General features: G+C 55.7%; 1 protein-coding gene across 4 annotated transcripts in view; it reads left to right on the forward strand.

Moving 5' to 3' along the window:
* The window catches only part of RPTOR (regulatory associated protein of MTOR complex 1), a 106,646-nt gene extending 84,077 nt beyond the window's left edge, over positions 1 to 22,569 (forward strand). For 2 of the 4 annotated variants that reach the window (XM_032129423.1, XM_032129426.1), the window contains 10 exons: positions 1,688 to 1,802; positions 4,105 to 4,229; positions 5,439 to 5,543; positions 9,043 to 9,090; positions 14,257 to 14,363; positions 16,081 to 16,208; positions 16,282 to 16,368; positions 17,725 to 17,841; positions 18,651 to 18,780; positions 20,303 to 22,569. In XM_032129423.1, coding sequence (XP_031985314.1) covers positions 1,688 to 1,802; positions 4,105 to 4,229; positions 5,439 to 5,543; positions 9,043 to 9,090; positions 14,257 to 14,363; positions 16,081 to 16,208; positions 16,282 to 16,368; positions 17,725 to 17,841; positions 18,651 to 18,780; positions 20,303 to 20,371 — 1,031 coding nt within the window. In that variant the 3' untranslated portion in view covers positions 20,372 to 22,569. The remainder of the gene's footprint in view (positions 1 to 1,687; positions 1,803 to 4,104; positions 4,230 to 5,438; positions 5,544 to 9,042; positions 9,091 to 14,256; positions 14,364 to 16,080; positions 16,209 to 16,281; positions 16,369 to 17,724; positions 17,842 to 18,650; positions 18,781 to 20,302) is intronic. The other 2 variants (XM_032129424.1, XM_032129427.1) reach the window with 1 other exon arrangement.
* The last annotated feature ends 1,624 nt before the right edge of the window (positions 22,570 to 24,193 follow it).

Below are 24,193 nucleotides of genomic sequence, written 5' to 3' on the forward strand. Positions count from 1 at the left end.
TGATCCCAATTAGCGATGACCCCGTGCAGCCGCTCCCACTCGTGCCTGTTCCCTCCCCGTGCAGGGCAGGCGATGCTGCTGCTGCAGGTGTGTCACTGGTGCTCCCCCACCTTTCTGGTCTCAGCTGCTGGGCCTGGTCACCAGCTCAGGTTCTGCTTTTAAAGGGATGGAAGGTGGAATGCTGCAGGATAAACTCCAGAGCTGCAAGCTCAGGGTTTGATGTGGGACAGACATGGTCATGGCAGACCAGCCCTGGGGCTGCTGGACCTGTCCCCCTAGCTCAGGAGACACCTCGGGGATGTCTCTCACGTTCCCTGCTCTGCTGAGCTCTGTAAATTATTGTTCACTCCTTATATCCCATTTATTTGGAATATTTGTGTGCATGGTGTGTGTGCTGCTCCCAGCGTGCCTCGGGTCCGTGCTGCGTCAGTGGGAGCTCTCCAGGAACCCGGGATTGCATCTTTTTAGGGCTCTCTGAGGCAGCTTTGGGCTGGAATTCTCTCAGCACAGGAATTTATTAGAATAAAGTGGAACCTAATGAAGCTTCCTGAGGAATTTGCATTCCTCAATTATCCCTGCCCGTGTGCCCTGAGCAGCAGAGGCTGGGGAGTCACAATTCCAGGAGCTCCTGGCAGCGTTCCCAGGAGCAGGTCTGGGGATGGGGGCTGCTCCTCCCCAGGGATGCTTTTTGAGGTACACAGAGCTGGAAATCACAGTGTGCTGAAGGAGAAGTGCCCAGGGCTCAGCCCTGCCATTGGGAGGCTGCTCCTGTGAGTGCAGTGTGGAGCTTCATGCCGGGAAACTGCGGAATATCATCAACCAGAGAAACAGAGAAATGATCCTGGAGCCCAGGAGATGGCCTGGGAGATCTGTTGGAATACAAAGAAGGGGATTTTTCATGCTTGCCTGGAGAAGTTAAATCTCTTTCTAGACAGTGTTCATATTTGGTTGCTTAACCTGAGTGACTAAAATGCCACTATTCATTAAAAAAATAATGAAAATGTGAAATATTAAAAAGAATTAAAATAGACTTACAAGCTTTTAATGAAAATTAGATTCAATGGATGCATACTAAAACAAACTCGAGCTGAATGGATTTCTCCTGGGTTTAGGGGTTTGTGTGATGAATTCAGAGAGTGCCAAAACCCAGCAGTGTCAGGGGTCCCAACACTGTGAATAGCAAACTCCTTGGAAGACAAGATGGGAAAAGTCTTTACCCATCATTTTAAGGTCTCCGTGGAAAATACATTTTTCATTTGCAACTTAACCTAAAATTTAAGGGAACTGAAATGGAAGGTTAAATAAATAATCCACAAGCTACAGTGAAATGCTGCATTTTAAATTGAAAAAAAAAGGCATTTTCGTATTTTATATTTTGAAGAAATAGTGTTGGTTTTTCTCTCAACACAAACTGGCATTTCCCTGGGTTTGGCTGTGCTTGTTGTCTGTGCTTGCCAGTGTGAAGGGTGGAGGATTTGTCACCGCAGTTCTTGGTTTGTACCTCAAGACCTGAGACAGCTGGGGGGCTTGAGAAGCACCTGGAAGGAGAGAAGTGCTGGGGGTGTCCTGGTGAGAACCGGGGCAGGATGAGCGGGACGTGACTCGTGGCACTGGGAAGCTGGGGCTGTCCAAGCCCCATCCCTGGGGGACATCCCAGGTGTGAGCTGAGCTCCCTCCTGTCCCGCAGGCATTTCCCGGCTGGATGATCAGATCTTCCTCAACAGGAACCCGGGCGTCCCGTCCGTGGTGAAGTTCCACCCCTTCACCCCCTGCATCGCCGTGGCCGACAAGGACAGCATCTGGTGAGGGCTGGGGACCCGGGGTCACAGCAGGGAGAGCCTCTGGTGAGGGCTGGGGACCCGGGGTCACAGCAGGGACAGTGTCTGGTGAGGGCTGGGGACCCGGGGTCACAGCAGGGACAGCATCTGGTGAGGGCTGGGGACCCTGGGTCACAGCAGGGACAGCATCTGGTGAGGGCTGGGGACCCGGGGTCACAGCAGGGACAGTGTCTGGTGAGGGCTGGGGACCCGGGGTCACAGCAGGGACAGTGTCTGGTGAGGGCTGGGGACCCGGGGTCACAGCAGGGACAGTGTCTGGTGAGGGCTGGGGACCCGGGGTCACAGCAGGGACAGTGTCAGGTGAGGGCTGGGGACCCTGGGTCACAGCAGGGACAGTGTCTGGTGAGGGCTGGGGACCCTGGGTCACAGCAGGGAGAGCCTCTGGTGAGGGCTGGGGACCCGGGGTCACAGCAGGGACAGTGTCTGGTGAGGGCTGGGGACCCGGGGTCACAGCAGGGACAGTGTCTGGTGAGGGCTGGGGGCCCTGGGTCACAGCAGGGACAGTGTCTGGTGAGGGCTGGGGACCCGGGGTCACAGCAGGGACAGTGTCTGGTGAGGGCTGGGGACCCGGGGTCACAGCAGGGAGAGCCTCTGGTGAGGGCTGGGGACCCTGGGTCACAGCAGGGACAGCATCTGGTGAGGGCTGGGGACCCGGGGTCACAGCAGGGACAGTGTCTGGTGAGGGCTGGGGACCCTGGGTCACAGCAGGGACAGCGTCTGGTGAGGGCTGGGGACCCTGGGTCACAGCAGGGACAGTGTCTGGTGAGGGCTGGGGACCCTGGGTCACAGCAGGGACAGTGTCTGGTGAGGGCTGGGGACCCGGGGTCACAGCAGGGACAGTGTCTGGTGAGGGCTGGGGACCCGGGGTCAAAGCAGGGAGAGCCTCTGGTGAGGGCTGGGGGCCCTGGGTCACAGCAGGGACAGTGTCTGGTGAGGGCTGGGGACCCGGGGTCACAGCAGGGAGAGCCTCTGGTGAGGGCTGGGGACCCGGGGTCACAGCAGGGACAGTGTCTGGTGAGGGCTGGGGACCCGGGGTCACAGCAGGGAGAGCCTCTGGTGAGGGCTGGGGACCCGGGGTCACAGCAGGGACAGCATCTGGTGAGGGCTGGGGACCCGGGGTCACAGCAGGGAGAGCCTCTGGTGAGGGCTGGGGACCCGGGGTCACAGCAGGGACAGTGTCTGGTGAGGGCTGGGGACCCGGGGTCACAGCAGGGAGAGCCTCTGGTGAGGGCTGGGGACCCTGGGTCACAGCAGGGACAGTGTCTGGTGAGGGCTGGGGACCCGGGGTCACAGCAGGGACAGTGTCTGGTGAGGGCTGGGGACCCGGGGTCACAGCAGGGAGAGCCTCTGGTGAGGGCTGGGGACCCTGGGTCACAGCAGGGACAGTGTCTGGTGAGGGCTGGGGACCCGGGGTCACAGCAGGGACAGCCTCTGGTGAGGGCTGGGGACCCGGGGTCACAGCAGGGACAGTGTCTGGTGAGGGCTGGGGACCCGGGGTCACAGCAGGGACAGTGTCTGGTGAGGGCTGGGGACCCGGGGTCACAGCAGGGACAGTGTCTGGTGAGGGCTGGGGACCCGGGGTCACAGCAGGGAGAGCCTCTGGTGAGGGCTGGGGACCCGGGGTCACAGCAGGGACAGCGTCTGGTGAGGGCTGGGGACCCTGGGTCACAGCAGGGACAGTGTCTGGTGAGGGCTGGGGACCCGGGGTCACAGCAGGGAGAGCCTCTGGTGAGGGCTGGGGACCCGGGGTCACAGCAGGGACAGTGTCTGGTGAGGACTGGGGACCCTGGGTCACAGCAGGGAGAGCCTCTGGTGAGGGCTGGGGACCCGGGGTCACAGCAGGGACAGTGTCTGGTGAGGGCTGAGGGCCCTGGGTCACAGCAGGGACAGCTGGGCCTCTGTCCTGGTTGTCTCTCAGAAGGTGGAGGTGTTGAAATCCTTCCCTGGGAGGGTGCCCAGAGCAGCTGTGGCTGCCCCTGGATCCCTGGCAGTGTCCAAGGCCAGGCTGGACATTGGGGCTTGGAGCAGCCTGGGAGAGTGGGAGGTGTCCCTGCCATGGCAGGGGTGGCACTGGATGGGCTTTAGGGTCCTTCCAATCCAAACCATTCCATGATTCCCTGACATGTCATTAATCAAATGATGCCGAACTCCAAAGGAGAAACCCAGGCTGAGCCGATATCCATGAGGTACAATGGGGTAACGAGTGCCTCTCTTTACAGCTTGCACAGAGAACTGAAAACTCACGTGCTATTTCTTCCTCCCACAGTTTTTGGGACTGGGAGAAAGGGGAAAAGCTGGACTATTTCCACAACGGGAACCCTCGGTACACCCGGATCACAGCCATGGAGTACCTGAATGGCCAGGACTGCTCCCTGCTGCTCACTGCCACAGGTAAAGGACACGTTGTCCCACCAGTGGGGCCAGGACGGGGGGGTCTTGGCAGAATTCCAGTCCAGGTGAGTGTTCTGGACCTTGTTGTGTCCCCTCCACGGATTGGTCCCAGCCTGACTCTTCCCTCCCTGCCCCCCCTGCCTGGTCTCAGCTCAGGAGGCCATTTCCAGGATCAACTTGCAAATTCTTCCTGGCAGTACTGAAATCTCTCAAGTAGGGGCTGCAAAGACTTTCCAAGGTCTGACCAGTCCAACTCTTGCTGAAGCCCTTCCCAGCTGAGTCTTTGCTTGTCATTGCGAGGTCGTGGTCACCTCCTCCTGTGGCACACCTGGAGGAAGGTGATTTTAGTTGGTTCAAGCTGCTGGCCAGAGCTGAAACTGTGCAGCAACCAAAAGACAGCTCCACTTCTGTTCCTTGTGCTGTGTCCACATGGAGCAGGCAGGGCTCAGCTTCAGCACCGAACTTCTCAGGTGGTTCTGAGTTTCTCTCTAGCCCATATCTCACCTGAGCAGCTCTCCAGTTGCATCGAGGGGGTTGCATGAGGAGATCTTGCCCAGTCTTTGGTCTGTAAAGCTGTGAGTCAGATCTGCTGCTCTCCCAAGGAACCATTCCAAACCTGGCACTCAGAGTGTTTTCAACAGCTTCTCCAACTTCCTGCTCAACTGTACAGGTTGGGTGTAATTAAGGGAGGGGGAAGGGCAGCTGAGAGGGCCTTTAGGACATATTTCTTTCAATTTATCGATTCTTAGCACAGAAGTTTCACAGATGGGAAACAAATTGAAAAAAATACACAATGTTCTTGAAAGATTTGCTGCTGATGGGCTGGGCCTCACTGCTGCTGCTTCTGTGGGGCTGTTTCGTGTTGAGTGGGTACTTGTGTGGCTCTCGGCACCAATCATGAGGAGGACAGAGATGAATCCTGGAGAAAATGAATGTCAGGGAAATGGAGAGACATGGAATGTCAGGTGTTATTCAGGGGAGGAGAAAAGCTCTTCCAGAACAGCTCCAGTAGAACAAAGCTTTAGGTTTCTTGGATGTAAATTAGAGAGGAAAAACAACTCCCAACAAAAAGTGTTCAAAGCGATACCCTGAGTTTTGGGGTCTGTGTGACTTCAGTTCTGCTTCTCCTCTTGTTCCTCGTGCACAAGGAACTGTGGGAGCTGCACCAGCAGTGACTTTGCTTTGTGTTCTTTCTCTGTGCTCCCCAAGACGATGGTGCCATCAGAGTGTGGAAGAACTTTGCAGACCTGGAGAAGAACCCAGAGATGGTGACAGCCTGGCAGGGGCTGTCAGACATGCTGCCAACCACACGAGGTGGGTCCCACTGAGGTTTCTGGGGGGGGAAGGTGAAAATCAGCCTTTGTGCAGCTTTGCATGTGGCACCCGTGACCTCCTTTAGCCCCAGCTCCAGTTTTGGCACTTCTCTTCCCTGTTTATTGTGGGTCGGGAGGTGGCAAAGGAACGTGTGGTCTAAATCTGGCACATGCAGAAGGACAGCACAGTGAGACATTGGCCTGCTTGGAGTTTTAGGAAAACTGGGCAGAAAAGGGTGTAAAAAGGAGCCTTGGCATCCAGCCACACATGGGATGAAGCCAGAAAACCAGTTTGTGTAACCCTGAAATCTGTTTCAGGACATTACGGGAGGTTTTAGGACTTTACAGGAGGTTTTAGGATATTAAAGGAGATTTTACAACATTCCAGGAGGTGGATGTTCCATCCTTCCCAGACCCCATCAGGTACTAATGCTCTAATGGCAATTCTCCGTCACTTGAATATTTTTAATCAAGGCTCCAGGTTTTTCTGTGTGTGCTGTGGTTCAATCAGCACTTTGTGGGATTGATGGAGGAAGTGCTGGATGAGGCTGCCTGGCCCATGCTGTGCAGGAGGTCAGATGAGATGACCATCATCATTCATCCTGACCTTAAAAGCTGACAGTTCTCATTTCTGAGCTGATATGGTTCATCCCAGGAGCCTGACACAGCTCTTTCAGCTATTCATTGGATTTTCCTGGGGCTGCCTTGTGTGTGTTGTTTTTCCCTTAACACGTCCCTGTTTCTCTCAGGGAAGAGGAGCTGTGTTTGAGGCACTCGAGGCTCTGCCTCGCTGAGGGCAGTGCCCAGAGCTGATGAGGAGCTGCTGCAAGTTCAGAGCCTGCTGTGCAAATGGCAGAACCTGCCCTTTCACAGTGGCAGCAGGAGCAGGAGGGGCTGCTGTGAGCAGCTCTGCTCGGGCACAACGTGCCCAGGAGTCGTGACAGGTTGCCCTTTGTGGTGTCATTCTGTAGTTCTGTGCTGACAAACCCCAGCTTTCCTGGCTGCTGGCTGATGTTTCCCATCCTTGGATTCAGGATGTTGTTTTTTGGTGCTGGGAATGCCCCCGGGCTGCCCTGGCCGTGCCTCTGATCCTGGGCAGGGAGGGTGCTGACCCTGGAACTCCCTCAGCCCAGTCCCATTGTCCTGCCTTCCCTTCCATGTGCACTGTGCCAGGGCAGAGCCTGTGCTGGTTGTGCCTCGCTCTGGACAGGATTTAACACCCAGAAAGGATTGTCAGGGTCTGACACTGCAGAACAGGCTCAGATGAGAGAGCTCTGAGAGCTGCATGGTTGCACCTGCCAAAACAGGACTGGGGAAACTTTTAAATCTGTTCTCTTTCGGATTGTTTTTTTTTTTTTCCCTTGGCTTTTTCTTTCCCTTATGGACTGAAGCAGTCTGGGGCCCGTTTTCTTTGGTGTCCACCTTCCCAGCAGATTGGGCAGAAGAGAAGGACAGATCTGTTTGTGGAGAGAGAAATAAATGTAGCCACTTCAAAAGAGCTAAGTGGAGCGAGTCCCCGTGGAGATGAGAGTCTTCAGAGTCATCTGCTGCCAAGACCACAGCTGTGGTCCAGCACTGGCTCAGGAAACTGAGGATGCATCTTTGAAGCTGCAGAGCTCAGGAGTTTTACTGGAGTTTGTTTGCTCCCACTATTGATTTCCTTCCCTCTTCTCCCAGCTTTTCCCCTGTGTCACAATGTCACACTCACCTCTGAATTGCTCTCGAGAGCAGCCAGAACATGACTTTCCTGGGCCATTTTCCCCCTTGGAAAAGGGGAGGGGAATATGTAACACCTAAATACATCCTTTGGAAGCTTGAAAAGCAGCCCTGGGTTGTCTGAGAGATGGGAGATGGACAGTGGCACAGCCAGGGGCTGCCTGAGAGGCCGAGCAGCCCGGGGCAGGCACAGAACTTTCACACATTTCCACTGGGAGGTCAGATCTGGGCTGGCACAGCCGGGTTGGGGCTCAGCTTGGCCCCAGCTCGTTGCTCTGAGGAGCTGACTCGGGGTAGGTGGGTCTGGATTTCGGCACTGGGCCCCCTCTTTGTTCTGTGTGAGGTGTTTTGCTTCTGATCTTGTTTAGAACTGATGCACCAAGAAGAAATTCCCTTGCAATGAGAATCAGTGTGTTGAAAGCAGGATTGGTCCCTGTGTGAGGCGGGGGCTGGGAACCTCCAGTGTGAGAGGTGGAGGGAGCCGAGGGAAAGGCACAACTCCTGAGCCTCCTGGGGTTTCCAGGAGGGGGAAACGCAGCATTTTCTCTTGAGCAGCATAGGAAGAACATTGTCCTGACGTGCTCTGGAGCTGTGCTTTCGCAGCAGGAGACTTTGGGAATTCAGGCAATTTCCATAGAAAAGGATGTTTGCAGGCTGTGGAGCAGCACAGGGACCGTGGCCTGGTGCGAGCTCTCGCACAGCAGCACGAGCAGATGTGCCACAGCAGTGTGGTGTCTCTGGGACAAGGGAACAGCCCCAGCTCCGTGGGCAGAGTGGCTTTGTCTTTGAAAGCAGCACGGTTCTGGAATTTGGGAAAATGCCCAAGTGTGCCCAGCTGGCTCAGGATGACCAAGTGCCAGCTGTTCCCCCCCAGCTCCTGGAGTGCTCCCAGCAGATTCCTGCAGGGTTTTCCTTCTCCAGCCTGTGAAGGGACCCAGGAGATGATTTCTGAAGGGCTTGCCTGGGTCCCTTCTTGAGCACCTGGAGCTCCCTGTGCAGGAGAGGATGGGCAGGCCCTGGCACAGGGTGCCCAGAGCAGCTGTGGCTGCCCCTGGATCCCTGGCAGTGTCCAAGGCCAGGCTGGACATTGGGGCTTGGAGCAGCCTGGGACAGTGGGAGGTGTCCCTGCCCATGGCAGGGGTGGCACTGGATGGGCTTTAGGGTTCCTTCCAACCCAAACCTCTCTAGGATTGCATTTCATGATTGTGTGATTCTCCAGGGTGAGCTGTGGTGCCTCTCGCCCCTTTGCTGCTCTGCTCCCATTGTCTGGGGGTTTCATGGCAAAGCCAGTCCATGTCTGAGGGGAACTCCCCATTCAGGAGCTCTGCAAAGGGAGCCCCCATGAGCTGTCTGCACTCCGGGGGTGCTGGTTCCCTGTCTGCCCTCCCAGAAACCCTGACCTCCCATGGCAGGAGCCCCCTGCTCCCACGGGTTGGTGCAGATCCCAGGAGCTACTCGCCTTTCCGTCTGTCTCTCCTCGATGTGCTGGAGAGCAGGGCCCAGCTGAGGCAGAGGATGGCTCCTTGTTCCTGCCGAGCTGTCAGCTCTGTGCTGCTGTCAGCCAGCCAGAGCCTGGCTCCACGCACAGGCTGCTGGCTTCCCAGGAATGCTGTGCTGGAGTGGGTGAGGGAGGCCTGTGCTGCTCTGGGTGCTGCTGCTTCTCGTTCGTGTTCTTCAATCTGAGAACAATTTTCTTCAATTTTCTAGTCCTTGTTTTAAGCTGGTTTTTGCTCTGGCTGACCACTCACCCCGAGCACCAACCCCTGCTCCCTGTCTCCTCACAGGTCTGGCCCGAAGGGTGTCCATCTATCTGGACAGAAGCAAGCAGGGAGGTGAGTGCTGTTCCTGTTCCCTGCTGGGGGGGTGGGCAGGAGCTCCTTGGCCGCCTCTGGGGGTTGCTTGGGGTTTTGGCGTGGCTGGATGAGTGCTGGGTGCCTGTGGTTCCCAGGAAGCTTCGCTTCCACCTCTGCCATGCCCTGCCTTGTGTCTGTGTCCAGGACAGCCCTGAGGGAGGCAGGGAGGAATGTGTGCTCCCTGAGCAGGCACAGGGATAAGGGATAAGGGAATCTTCATGTCAGCCTCTCTGAGCTCCCTCAGCCACAGGAGGTGTGGGGGGATTTGGGAGTCTCTCTTTTCCATGGAGGTTTCAAAGCATCCCTGGATAGAAGTGTTTGAGATGGGAACCACCATAAAGCTGTTGTGAGTTTGGCTGGGGTTTATTTGGAACACACCTGGGCTGTAAAGGTCCTGTGGAAAGGAGATGCTGAGGAGCCTTTCCCAGGAACCTCAGAATGGTGGACCCTTGGCAGAGATCAGCCAAAAAGGAAAGAGGGGAGATTTAGGTTGGATCTGTGGAAGACATCCTTCCCTATGAGGGTGGGCAGGCCCTGGCACAGGGTGCCCACAGCAGCTGTGGCTGCCCCTGGATCCCTGGCAGCGTCCAAGGCCAGGCTGGACACAGGCTTGGAGCCACCTGGGATAGGGGAAAGTGTCCCTGCCCATGGCGGGGGTGGAATGGGATGAGCTGTGCCCCACCCAAACCCCTCTGGGATTCTGGGACTCTAATAATGTCACAAATTCCACTCTGTCACGTGGAGGGAAGGTAAAGGAAGTCCCCAGCCTTCACCCACAGAGGCTGTGCAGGGTCTGCATGGCTCTGGATCCTGACCCCCTTTCCCAAGGGAGCAGGTGGTGGATGTGTCAGGGCATCCCGGGGATCCATCTGGGGCTGCTCGTGGTGACATCGTCACCTCAGGATGTGCCTCAATTATTGATATTTGCTGACTGATCGGAGCTGGCTGTGTCTGTATTGATTAATCACCCCGGCTCTTGGCGGGGGCTGATTCAGAGCTCGTTAGTGGAGTTCAGCAAATCTCTGCAGCTGTGGGAGCTGGGGCAGGACTGAGCAGAGCTGATGTGTGGCTGGCTCCGAAATCCCCCAGCAAAGGCTAAAATTAGCAGGACTTGGCTGCAGGGAATCTCCCGCTCAGTGAGCCGGGCAGGGAGCAGTTTGAGGGAATGCCGGAGCCGGATCGATGCCGCTGCTGCCAGGCCATGGCAGCCCCGGCTCACGGGCAGGGCAGCTCCATAAAAGCCTTCTCCAGCTGCATCTGGTGACACAGGCAGCACAAGCATTCCCCCTTCTCTCTGAGGAACTGTAAAAATGTATGGAATTAGTGCTCTCCTGACAGCAAAGTACCTCAGCAATGTTTAGATATTGCCCTGCCCCTGGAAGTGTCCCAGGCCAGGTTGGATGGGGCCTGGAGCAGGGGGACAGCTCCAACCTGCACCAGGAGCTGGTCAAGGGATCAGACTCAGGCTCATCCTGGAGACCAAGGGGCAGAGGGAATGGCAGGGAAGCTTCCCACATCTCCCAGGAGTCCACATCATGCCTTTCAGGAGTGGGGATTTCGGGGGGAGCGACACAGTTCTGGGCAGATTATTTTATGGCAATAAAATCATTGGAGAAATCGCAGCTCCAGGGGTTTGTGTTCTTTTAATTGAATTCCCAGCATCCCAGCTCCTGCTGTCCCTCACTGCGGAGTCCTTGGCAGGAGGAGGGTGACACTTTTTGAGAGGATGTTGTAGAAATTAATGATGAGTGAGGTCATCCAACCCTCCCACTGCTTCCTGGAAATTAAAGCAGGGATGTGCTTCACTGCCCAACCAGGAGGGCCCCTGATTAAAAAATGATCAGTCAGAACCCAGGATGCTTTTATACTTTGTTCCATGTAGGTATTCCTGATTCCACTGAAATGCCAAGGACAGAGCGGCCACGTTCCCGTGACGTTACAGGGGAGCGCAGCTGCTTTCACCACATTAGTACTGGAATTTATCCATGGAACTGTCCCATCCAGGCAAATATCTCTGGCTCAGGGGCAGTCCTGGGGGAACAGCCATGGGAAGTTCCACCTTCAGGAACAGCTGTTGGTGTGTGTAAACTCAGCCATACACAACTGCCAGTGCTGGCTTTAAAAGACTCAGAAACAAACAAAAAACCCCAAACCAAGAAACAACAACATCTCCACCACAGACATTTAAAAATTCCTTTCCCTGAGCTGTGGAAGATTTGTTGCTCATTATCTAAGAACATAATATTCCTGTGGGGAAGATTGTGCTCGTAGCTCCTGATGCATTGCAGCAGTGCAGGGCTGGTTTCTGCAGCTCGTGGGTTCTGGGAGCACCAGGATTCCACCAGTGGCCTGTGTCAGGGGCTGCGACAGCACTGGCCCTGTTTGGTCCTGTAAGGAGGTGTGAGGGTGCCAGCTCAGAGCCAGCTCCGGGGCTGGGCAGGTGCTCAGAGCAGCACCTGTGGGCAGGAGAGGCTGAGGAGCAGCTCAGGTGCCAAGCCCAGGAGCCAAGGCCCGGTGGGTGGGCTGCAGGCTCAGTTGTAACATCCTGGAGTAGGACCTCTGTTAATTAAAAAGGAAATGATCATTAGTATTCAATCCCACGTTCGCTCCTCATCCCAAAATACTATGAATTGAGCATGGAAACATGAGCCAATCCTGTATCATCTCTGCCATGCAAACCTTTGCTTGTACATAGAAATAGTTCAGCTATTTCTGTCTCGTTCCATACTGTGAGTGCCAGCTCTGGATGGAACATTTCACAGTCGGAGGAAGCTTTCCTTCCCCTCACACACTTCCAAGTGACTGACATTTCTGTACAAGGGCTTTTCTTCTCTTCAGACAGGTTGGAGTTCTGGTTCAGCGTTCCCAGTTGTGTTCCCTTTTTGGTCAGGGCATGACTGGGGTGCAGCGGGAGCAGAGCCCCAGCCCAGGGCTCAGCACGGGCACCTCTGCAGCCTCCAGGCAGATCCTTGCTTTGGGATGATCCTGCTCTTCTCTCTTCCAGGGAGCAGCAGTTATCACTGAGCTGGACTATTTAGGTTTTAATAAGAAAGGCAGGAGGTGCAGGATCTCGAGCCACACCATACCCAGCATCATCCCTGGAAGTGTCCAGGGCCACGTTGGGGTAGTGGAAGGTGTCCCTGCCCATGGCAGGGGTGGAATGAGATGACCTTTAAGGTCCTTCCCAACCCAAACCATTCCAGGATTCCATGACCATCTCCCTCCTTTCTCTCCAGCCTGGTTGGGGGTGAACCCGTGTCCTTTCCATCTGCTTGTCTCTCATGGGAATCTCTGTGCAATCCCTCTGGAGCGTCTCCCCTCAATGAGACTTTCCCTGCCCTTCTAGATGGCATTGCTGAATATCCTCAGTGACAGACGTGGCACACCAAGAGAGGCACCAAAAATGCCACCTCTGTCCCCAAACTCCCCTTCCTTGTCCCCCTGCACAGAGCAGCTCCTGGAACCACAGCTGGGCAGGATTTGGTGCTGATCAGACAGAAACCTTGTCTTCAAACTGGGGAATGTTCCTGGGAAATTGGGAGCTTTGGATCTGCCTCGGAGCTCTTTGCCTGTTGAGCTCCATCAGGGGTGGTAATGGCCAGATCCATCTCAGCTGCCGGGTTTCTCCTGTCACATGGGCCGTAAACAGATGACAAATGCAAACACTTGAGTGGTGTTTATCATCTCCATCACTGCCTGCTTGCTTGCCTGGGCTCTCCAGCCCTGCGAGCTGCCAGGCAATCTGAAGGAACAATCCATTTGCCTAAAGACAAAGATCCAAGCTCCCAGATCAGCCCAGAGTCCTGAATTTCCTGCGGTGAGGTGAGGGACTGTCAATAAACGACAGCAACCTCCTCCATGGATGTGGCAAGATCAGGAGTCGGCTCGGATGTGATGCTTAGGAAGGGGAGAGGGGCAGAATGTTTTCTCTGAAGCTGTGCAAAACAAGGTCATTCTGTCGTGCTGGAGGAGAACTCGGTGTTCGTAGACATGTCTGCTGCTTCCTTTGTGCTTTGTAACCATGGATGTTCTGGTACAAGGTACTTGTGGCACTTTGGTGACAAAAGAGCATATTGGGGCAGGCTTAAATTTCCTGCTGGGGATAATTCCTGGCAGTAAATCCAGACAAATGCACGTTTTTACCTTGTGGACAAGCACGTTGTGGAGTGGAGACACGGGGATGGTGCTGAAGGCACTGAGTGCTCGGGGCAGGAGCTGCAGTCCTGATGCATTGCAGAGGGTTCTGACTCCAGTTGTGTGGTTATGAAACACTGCTCAGCACCAGAGACTCGCTTTGGCACAGAGGAGAGGGTGGACAACTGCTCTGGGAGGCAGGGATGCTGCTGTTGAGGCAGGAATTCTGCTCTGAGAGGCAGGAATGCTGCAAGGAAAGGCAGGGATGCTGCTGCTGCCTCTGCCCTGCTCGAGGGGCTGGAAACAGACACCAAGCCTGGAGTTCTTCTCTGGTTCCCTCCTGTGGTGCTCCCGGAGTTTTTTGTTTGTGTTTTTAATGCAGCATGGATGGGATGCTGTCCTGGACTTCCCCTGGAGATTGATCTGTGCCCTCAGGGATGAGGAGCAAAAGCTCCTTGTGAGGGTGTTTGAGCTGTTGTCACTGCAGGGTGTCCCCCTCCTTACCGGTCTGTGCAGCAAACTGGTTTGTGCTCCCACCAGCTGTTAAATTCACTCTACTGCAGCCCTGATTTGGCTGTTCCTTTTTCAGGAACCTCTCCCACATCTTTCTGACAGAACAAGGAGTCAGTCCAGGAGCTCTCAGGTCGTGCTGTGTGAGGTGGCACCAGCTGAGTCTCTGCGATCAGCATTTAATGTTCTCCTGAGTGCTGGGCACTGCGCTGACCCCTGGCAGCCCCAGCAGTTCCTGGAAGTTGTGCTCCCCTCCCACAGGGAGCGGCCGTGCTCGGCTTCTCTCAGCGCTCGCTCAGACCAGGGGGCAGAGGCAGTTTGGACTCCAGTCTGGGAGCAGCTGATTCAGTCCTGTCTGGAGGATGTGTGGGGTGTCTGTGTGTGTAATTTACATTTCCTCTGACGGTGTCTGGAACACGAGGTCAGGAGAGCTGATGCTTCAAGGAGTGCAGCTCTGCCCGTGCTGGCGCTGATTTGCATCCCTGCCTTGTTCTGTCTCAGGAGCAGGGATGGTGGTGGACTGGGAACAAGAAACCGGGCTCCTGATGACCTCGGGAGACGTGAGGATAATCCGGATCTGGGACACGGATCGGGAAATGAAAGTACAGGTAACACCTGCGTGCTTGTCCCAGCACCTTCTCCCTCCCGGAGCACCTCCCATGGGCCCAGTGCCCCAGAGCGCCTGAGCCTGCTCTGTGAGGAGCTGCCAGGTCCTGGAGCTCCTGCTGCCCTGCCCCCCTGCCCCCTCCCCCAGGGCCACGTTCCAAGATCAGTAAAACCACGCGGATACTCAGGGAGCATGTCAGGGCTCTCCTGGAAGCTGCTGTGCTGTTCTGGGTGGGCTGCAATGCTCGGGGAAGGTGAGGCTGTGCAGTCCAGAGGCGGGCACTGGGATGCAGAGGCGGGCACTGGGATGCAGAAGCGGGCACTGGGATGCAGAAGCGGGCACTGGGATGCAGGTTGGATTTCACATTAACATGGAACTGAAATAGTGTAAAAGCCTGTGGAAGCACCCACAGCTTTCTGTGCCGTGTAACGGGGAAAAGGCCCTGCCAGAGTTCGTGTCAGCCACAGTCACACGGAAGTTTCTCAGAAATTCCAAGGAGAAGCAGCTGGGCGGTGAGACTGGAGGCACCATGCTGGAATTAAAAGGAAGTGGAGTTTTCAAAGCTTCTTGAAATTAATTACCCTTGGATGAACATTAATTGCGACACTTTGACCCTGCGATGCAGGATAATTAAGCCTCTGTTCATCTTAATTACTTTCACATATTATTTTTTCTATGCAAATTAGGGAGCAGCAAAATTGAGGAGGTGAAAATCTTTTAAATGATGATGATTAATGATTGCACCGAAAGTATCTAAAAACATGTTGTTTCTTTTTTTAATTGGAAAGATTGGGTGTTGAAATTCAAGTGATTGGAACTTCCTGACTCAGTAACTGGGAAAGTGAGAATCAGCACAAAGAGCAGGAATAATCGAGGCGGATAAAGGTGCTTCCCTCCTTGAACTACAAAATCCCACACCTCTGGAAGCACTCGGGCTGGAGCTGGAGGAACAAGTGCTTCATTTGCACTTCTGCTGAGTGTTGCTGCTTCAAAGGAGGAGCTGGGGGTGGGGAGAGGCTGGAGCAGCCCCAGGCCTGGTGCCTCTCCCGGCTCAGCCCAGGCTGGAGCAGCTCCAGAGGTGAATCTGCACAGAGGCACAAACAGCACTGAAGTGTGGAATGAGCTCCTGCAGCTCCGGCGGGGCTCCTGCACACGGGCCTGGGCTGTGGAAGGTGTTCCCATGGCAGGGGGTGGAATGAGAGGAGCTTTAAGGTCCCTCCCAACCCAAACCGCTTCCATGATTCCAGGATTGTCATTTCTGCTTTTGCAGAGCTGCTCAGCTTTTTTTACTAGTTTTAATTGAAAGTGTTTTTCGTCCAACAGGCACAGGGATTATTCTGAGCAATTCTTTTGCCTCCAGAAGCAAAAAAGGGGAAGTGGCAGCATGGGTGCCCGGCGTGTTCCCAGCACAGCTGTCCCTGCAGCTCCAGCTGCCTTTTTCCATGTCACTTCCCCAACACACGCCGTGTCTGGCGTCACTAATGAGATATGCTGCATGTGCCTGTCATCCATGCCACAGCAGGGACGGGAGGGGGCACAGCACTGCCTGGCTTCTCTGGGGCTGTGCCGGGGCTGCAGAACTGCCAGGGGCCAAAGGGTCACTGGTGGGGCTCGGGGGCACCAGCACTGCCTCACGCTGCTGGGTGTGAGGATGGGGACGAGGACCTTGGTTTAGGGCCCCGCAGCCACGCCGTGGTGTCTGTGTGCTCTCTCGGCAGGACATTCCCACAGGGGCTGACAGCTGTGTCACCAGCCTGTCCTGTGACTCCCACCGCTCCCTGATCGTGGCGGGGCTGGGGGACGGCTCCATCCGCGTGTTCGACAGGAGGATGGCCCTCAGTGAATGGTAACGCCCGTCCTGCCCGGGCTCGGGGGCCTCCTGTGTCCTCCTCAGCTCACACGTGTCCCTCTGTCCCCAGCCGAGTGATGACCTACCGAGAGCACACGGCCTGGGTGGTGAAGGCCTACCTGCAGAAGCACCCCGAGGGCAACATCATGAGCGTCAGGTACACGGGATTGCGCTCCTGAGATGTTCTCCCTTACCCACAGTTTGGTTTTCCCTTTAAATCCTGTCCCTGGTATTCCAGCAGCTGAGAGGGCAAAGCTCCTGAGTTTGACATTTGCTTCAGTAATTAACTCTTGCTCCAAACTCTGTGGAGAGGAGGCAAAAAGGGATGTGGAGCTTTCCTTGGGAGGCCGTTGGTGTGGTTTGGGAGTAAACAAGGTGCTGGAATCACAAGGTGTGTGGGGAGGAGGGGAGGGAAGCAGGAGCTGGGTATACAATATCTTATGGTGGGGGGCCTTTACTGCCAACGTCTCTGTGGGGTCATTTGGGAGAGAACAAGAGGAGGAAGGTGGATGGTGCCTCTATCGGGCACGTTCCTGGGCAGGATTCCTGTGCAATTCCCTAAATCCATTCCTGCTGCCTGGTAAATACTGCAGCCAGAGCAGCAGGAATGGATTTGGCCATTAAGGAACAGCAGACCAGAATTTATTGTCACAAAGCCACCATTTGCACACAAAGAGCCTCTTTTTCTTGATTAGAAAATGGAAACAAAACATAATTTTCTGGGATTCAGAACATTCCTGAGGTGGGGGATGGGCCAGCAAAAATGTATTAAGATTTTCAGAAAGGGGATTATGTGATGCAGCCGCCAGATTTGTCGAGCTCCCATATTGGAGTTTTTAATCTTCCTCTCCATAAGCTCCTCCAGCAGCTCCAGGGTCAGGTCCCTGTGCCCAGGGCTGAGGTCCCCTCTCCTCAGAGCCCTTCCAGCCTGGGAGCTGCTCCCGGGGCTGCAGAGCTGTGAGGCAATGTTGGGCTTCAAAAGGCAGGTCTGGGCTCTTCCCAGAGGAGCTCAGGTTGTGGAGCTGAGACACCTCACTTCCAGTTCCTCCCAGTTCCCTCTGCTTCAGCTGACAGCAAAATCCAAGGGAAACAAATGTTAGGGCAGAGTGAGATCCTGGTGTCCAGACGCTTGGAGTAAAGGATGGCACCAGCACATCCCCTCTGCCTGGAGGTTTCTAAGGCAATTTCCTGCTGTGCAAAGCACAGGAATTCGGGGCTGGCACGGAGCTGGGTGTATTGGGTGTGACAGGACAGAGAGGACACACTCAGCGATGGGCTGGGAGCGACAGAGGCGGTGAGGGATCAGCAGTGTGGGATCCATCCTGAGCTGCTATTTCAGCACAGAACGTGCTGCGGATGGGATCAAATCACGGCACCAGCGGGAACTCGGCCCTGTGCGTTCCCTGTCCCAGTGCCCTGTGGACGTGGTTGGCTCATGGGCAGCCCTGTGGCTCCACTTCTGGGTTTGGGATCGGGCTGGGCACAGCCTGACCCTGTGGCACTGTGTTGGCAGCGTCAACGGCGACGTGCGGTTCTTCGACCCGCGCATGCCCGAGTCCATGAAGGTGCTGCAGATCGTCAAGGGGCTCACGGCCCTCGACATCCACCCCCAGGCCAACCTCTTTGCATGGTAAGTGCTGCTGCCATTCCTGCAGCCCCAGCACGGGGAGCTGCTGGAGGGAGTCCAGAGGAGGCACCAGGGTGATCAGAGGGACGGAGCAGGGCCTGGAGTGCCAGGACAAGGGGGAATGGCTTCCCAGTGCCAGAGGGCAGGGTTAGATGGGGTACTGGGGAGAAATTCTTCCCTGAGAGGGTGGGGAAGCCCTGGCACAGGGTGCCCAGAGGAGCTGTGACTGCCCCTGGATCCGTGGCAGTGTCCAAGACCAGGTTGGGCAGGGCTTGGAGCCACCTGGGATAGGGGAAGGTGTCCCTGCCCATGGCAGGGGGTGGAACAAGGTGGGCTTTAAGGTCTCTCTCAACCCCAACCATTCCATGATTCCATGATCCCTGGAGAGGATGGTTTGTCTCCAAAGGCATCATTCATGGGGTGGTGTTGACTTTACTGTTTTTAACCTCACCACAACAGTGCAGCTTCTTTCCCATGTTTGCTGCTCAGGAATTTTATCCCTCTACCCATCACTGAAACCCTGGATGCCCCTGTTCAGTGTCTGTATTTCTGGGCTCTGAGTGAGGACCAGAAGCTGCTCCACAGCCCCATGGCCTGGAGCCTGTTGGGGATGCCCTGGGTGTGTTTGGGCATCAGCTCTCCGTGTTTTCCTGACCACAGGTCACTGTGGTTCTGGCCACCACTTAATGGTCTCCCGCTTAGAGGAGTGGCCGCACTCTGGTCTGGCACACAGCTCAGCCGGGGGCTGCAGCAGCAGTGTTGTCCCCTCCCAGCATTCCCAGTGACTCCGTGTTCTGTCCCTTCCCTTCCAGTGGCTCCATGAACCAGTTCACTGCGATCTACAACGGGAACGGGGAGCTGATCAACAACATCAAGTACTACGATGGGTTCATGGGACAGAGAGTGGGAGCCATCAGCTGCCTGGCCTTCCATCCTCACTGGGTCTGTATCCCTGCTGGCATTTGGGGTTGGCATGTCCCAGTGTCCCTGTGGGAGGAGGGGATGGCACAGAGACCCCCCCCCAGTGGGAAGGGGAGCTGCCCCAGCCCGGTACTCGGAGCCGACCCCCAGCCCAGCTCCAGACAAGCACACTGGTGGTGCCACTGGTGCTGCTGGTCTGTGGGGGACACCTGCAGCTGCACAGGGCTCCGACACCTGAGCCCTTCCAGCTGAGGTGCAGTTCCCATCCCAGCTCTGCAGCCTGGCTCAGCTCGGACTCCTTGGCCACAGGAATTGTCCGAGGTGACAGGAGAAATGCAGGATCACACTCCCAAATTCCATGTGCTCGTTTATTCCCTGCCTGGGCTCTGCAGCCGTGTCTCACTGGGGCTGCTCTCACACTGCCTTACGTAAAGCTGGTGCTGTGCAGGGGAAAGCTGCATGTCAGGAAAGCAGGAGAGCTGCAGAAATTAAAGGATTGAGATGATAAAGGCTGGAATGAGGCAGAACAAAAGGAGATTTTGGAGTATTCACAGCTGAGGGGCTCTGCAGTAGTTATAGAGAGAATCTGGTTGCTGCTCAGGGAGGAGGGAGGTCCCATCTGCCTGGTGGACTTTGCTCACCCAGGGAGGAGAATAAATGGAGGAGCTGGAAAACCTGAGAAAACAATGAATGGATGGGAAAACAGGAGGGAGGGACTTGCAAGAGTTATTTTAGAAACCTGCAGATCAGCTCACAAATATTTAATATGTAATAGGAAGAGCAGTTTGCTCTTTAAAAACGCAAAGCAAAGCCGTGTCCGGCCGGGCCAGGTCCCCTCACTGCAGGAAATGCTCATTTTCAGCCCAGGCATCAGCTCCTAACGACCAGATTTGCAGTCATTTAGAGAAATTATGTTGGCAGTTGGCAACTAATAGTGCCCATAATTTTTCCCTGTGGCTGAAATGGGCCCATAACTCCTGCCGAGCTGTGGAGCAGCTGGGTGTCCCTGCTGGAATGTCACTGCTACCTGTGCCTGTCACTGCTCCACACCTGGACCTGGAGTCGGGCACAGGAGCAGCGGCTGAGGGAGCTGGGAAGGGGCTGGAGCCCCAGGAGAGGCTGAGGGAGCTGGGAAGGGTTTGGAGCCCCAGGAGTGGCTGAGGGAGCTGGGAAAGGGGCTCAGGCTGGGGCAAAGGAGGCTCAGGGGGGACCTTGTGGCTCTGCACAAGTCCCTGACAGGAGGGGGCAGCCGGGGGGGTCGGGCTCTGCTCCCAGGGAACAGGGACAGGAGGAGAGGGAACGGCCTCAGGCTGGGCCAGGGGAGGCTCAGCGTGGGCAGCAGCAGGAATTTGTCAATGGAAAGGGTGCTCAGGCCTTGAAACTGTCCAGGGAGGCTTGGAGTGCCCATCCCTGGAGGTGTCCGAGGAGCAACCGGACTGGCAGGGTGGGGATCGGTCACAGGTTGGCCTCGGTGGCCTCAGGGGGCTCTCCCAGGCGGGGTGATGCTGTGACTGTGCCTGTTTGTCCCTGTGCTCTCCCGCAGCCCCACCTGGCCGTTGGCAGCAATGACTTCTACATCTCGGTGTACTCGGTGGAGAAGAGGATCAGATGACGGCGCCCGGCGCGGCCTGAGCGGCTCCAGGGCAGGGCCTCCCTGTACATAGAGAAATCATCGACTTGAATGTTTCGTGTTGGCTGCTGCTGCACCCCATAACTTGAACATTTGTTCTTCTGACTTAGCTACTGATGGGTTTGACAAGGGGAAGAGACAATCTCCTGGTTTTGTTTTGTTTTCCAGCTATATCCTCTAAAAGCTACAGAAAAGGAACATTTATTTTTGTTTCCAGTGGTTGGCTTCTCTGTCAGAAACACGGCTCCTGAGCTTGGAAGGACTTGGATGAGGCAACGCCCTTGAAAAGGGTCTTGTTTTAGTCTTTGTTCCTTGTTTTGCTGGAGTGTGGGTTCTTCAAGGACTATCAGGACTCACCTGCAGCTCCACGGGACCCTCTAGCTGCTGCCAACCCTGTGCCAAACCCAATTCCTGGGACAGGGCAGTGCGACCCGAGCATGGGATGTACCTGCTCCTGCTCTGCTGAGCAGGGCCGGGGAGGCAGGGAAGTGTCTCCTCTGCATGAACCTCCTCCTCCTCCCTCCCTGCAGCGTCCTCTCCGCTGGAAGCAAGGACAGACGGGGACCTGGTGGCCTGGGCAGGCAGGGATCCTGCAGGAAGGGGCTCAGGGAGATGACAAGAGCAGGGCAGGATGTCCCACTCCATAAAGCTGCATGTGAGGAAGACAAGGGAAGGAAGAGAACGAAGATCTCCAACGTCCCAGCGAGCCTGGAGCAAGTCACCGGTGTCACCACGTTCCAGCCAAGCCCACAGCGCTGGTGGGGAGCTGGGGGCACCGCAAGCACTGCCCCTCCTGCTGCCGATGTCCCTGTGCCACACGGAACTCCCCACCCACGCCTGGGCCCTGGGAGCTCTGCCCAGCCAGGGGTGGGCTCTGTGCGCTCCCCACAGCTGCTGTGCGCAAGGTGAGGGCCGGAATTTGGGCACTTGGAGCTGCAGACGCCGTGTGCCACAGCTGTGGCTCATCTGCCCCTTTGGAACCAGGCACGGAAGCACCCGGGCACAGAGAATCACCCAGGAGGAGGAAGGCAGCAGGTCACTGTCCCGGCAAAGCCTGCTCCATCTTCCGCACCCTCCACGTCGGAATAATGAATGTTTTGTCCCTTGGGATCCGTGCTGGGTCTGGAGACGGGTGTGGGAAGGGAGAGCACAGCTGAAGGACGGGTCCCCTCCCAGAGGTGCAGCCAGGGGCAGAACTCGCTCTGCGCAGAACTCACTGCGAGGGCCCGGAATTGCTGCCGATGCTTCCAGCCAGTCCCACGGGATCTGCGGGCTCCCAGCAAACTGCCAGCCGTGCTGAAGGGAATGTGGTGAGGGAAGGGCTCAGAACCCTTCTGGCCCTGTGCTGACGGCGGCCGCACCTCTGCCCACGGAGCGTCCGGCCCGTCGCTGCTGCTGCTGCTGCCCCTCGTCACCGTGTCCGTGCGTGCTGAGGCACCCGGGCCACGCCGGGCAGGGGCCCCGTGGCCACCCCAAGGTGCCACAGGCATGTCGGGACTCTGGCTTGGCAGAGAGTCCCCAAACCACGGCGGTGGAGTCGATATCGGGTCCCCCCAAGCACCATCCCTGTCAGGGAGGCCGAGGGCCACGTCACAGGATAATGAATCAAAGGCTTTAAACTTAAAAACTACCTAAAAATCCACTTCTAAGTTACCCAAAGTTAATTATGGTCTAACAGAGCTGTGCCTCTTCCCGACCCGCTCCCGGGCTGTCCGCGAGGGTGGGGCCAGCGTTTGGGATCTCACGTAACCCGTTAACATTCACAGCTTCAAAAACAATGGATTTTTAACTCGTATCAGTGCATTTGTGAAAGGAACAGGACATACCTGGCGAGAGGGGAAGGGGCGTGGTGGGAGCCGCTGCTCCTGCCCGGCTGCTCCGCCAGGCTCCGGTGCAGCCCCGCGTCCAGGACGTGGGATTTTAAGGAATTGGGGCTGTTGGGCTTTTACCTGAGCGTGTGTGGGCTGTGCTTCCACAGGTCTGATGCAGAGATTCAATCATGGAATCACAGAGTTTAACCAAGGATCTGGAGAGCGTCCTACCTTAAAAGTTCACTTATCTCTATTTATTTTACAAAAATAAAGTTTAAAAAATATATAAAAACCCCCACACGATTGTAATGTGAGAGTAAAATGATTACAGACAAATAAATGGTTAATAAAAAATAAATGCAGAAACACTTCCTGGTGTGAGGATCGTTTTGTGGGGCCGGGGCAGCTGTGGCCCCGGAAGGAGCCAGGTGGGATTTGGGGTGCTGGGCTCTGGGAGTGGTCAGTGTCCCCGGGAAGAGGCCGGTCCCAGGGGGAGGTGTTGGGGACAGATGCGTGCCCCGCCCCGGTGGCTGCTCCGAGGAGCAGCAGGAAGGCCGCGATCCCAGGGTGCAAATCCAGCTCTGGAGCGCTGGCTCGCTCCGAGGAATGGGCTGGGTTGGATAAATGGATGTCCTGGCAGGGCCGAAAATGGTTGGGCTCGGTGGGCCCAGAGGGCTTTGCCAACCTGGACAATTCCATGACTCTGTGAAAGAACCAGTGGTGTCCCTGTATCCCCGAACCCCTACAGCCTCCGTCCCATACCTCCCATTCCCTATATTCCCATTCCCTATATCCCATTCCCTATATCCCATTCCCTGTATCCCATTCGTATCCCATTCCCTATCCCCATTCCCTGTGTCATTATCCCCATTCCCTATCCCCACTCCCTATATCCCATTCCTGATATCCCATTCCCTGTATCCCATTCCCTATATCCCATTCCCGATATCCCATTCCCTATCCCTATTCCCTGTATCCCATTCCCGGTATCCCATTCCCTGTATCCCATTCCCTATGTGATTATCCCCATTCCCTATATCCCATTCCCTATCCCCATTCCCCATCCCCATTCCCTATATCCCATTCCCTATCCCCATTCCCTATATCCCCATTCCCTATATCCCCATTCCCTGTATCCCATTCCCTATTCTCATTCCCTATATCCCATTCCCTGTGTCATTATCCCCATCCCCTATCCCCATTCCCTGTATCCCATTCCCTGTATCCCATTCCCTATATCCCATTCCCTGTATCCCATTCCCTATGTGATTATCCCCATTCCCTGTATCCCATTCCCTATCCCCACTCCCTATATCCCATTCCCTATCCCATTCCCACTATCCCATTCCCTATCCCCATTCCTTGTATCCCATTCCCTATATCCCATTCCCTGTATCCCATTCCCTATGTGATTATCCCCATTCCCTGTATCCCATTCCCTGTATCCCATTCCCTATCCCCACTCCCTATATCCCATTCCCTATATCCCATTCCCTGTGTCATTATCCCCATTACCTATCCCCACTCCCTATAACCCATTCCCAATATCCCATTCCCTGTATCCCATTCCCTATATCCCATTCCCGATATCCCATTCCCTATCCCTATTCCCTGTATCCCATTCCCGGTATCCCATTCCCTATATCCCATTCCCTATGTGATTATCCCCATTCCCTATATCCCATTCCCTGTATCCCATTCCCTATCCCCATTCCCTATCCCCATTCCCCATCCCCATTCCCTATATCCCCATTCCCTATATCCCCATTCCCTGTATCCCATTCCCTGTATCCCATTCCCTATTCTCATTCCCTATATCCCCATTCCCTATATCCCCATTCCCTATATCCCCATTCTCTATCCCCATTCCCTGTATCCCATTCCCTGTACCCCATTCCCTATTCCCATTCCCTGTATCCCGTTCCCTATCCCCATTCCCTGTATCCCATTCCCTATATCCCATTCCCTATCCCATTCCCTGTATCCCATTCCC

Source organism: Corvus moneduloides, chromosome 19 (assembly GCF_009650955.1).
Source record: "Corvus moneduloides isolate bCorMon1 chromosome 19, bCorMon1.pri, whole genome shotgun sequence".
NCBI classification, from domain to species: domain Eukaryota; kingdom Metazoa; phylum Chordata; class Aves; order Passeriformes; family Corvidae; genus Corvus; species Corvus moneduloides.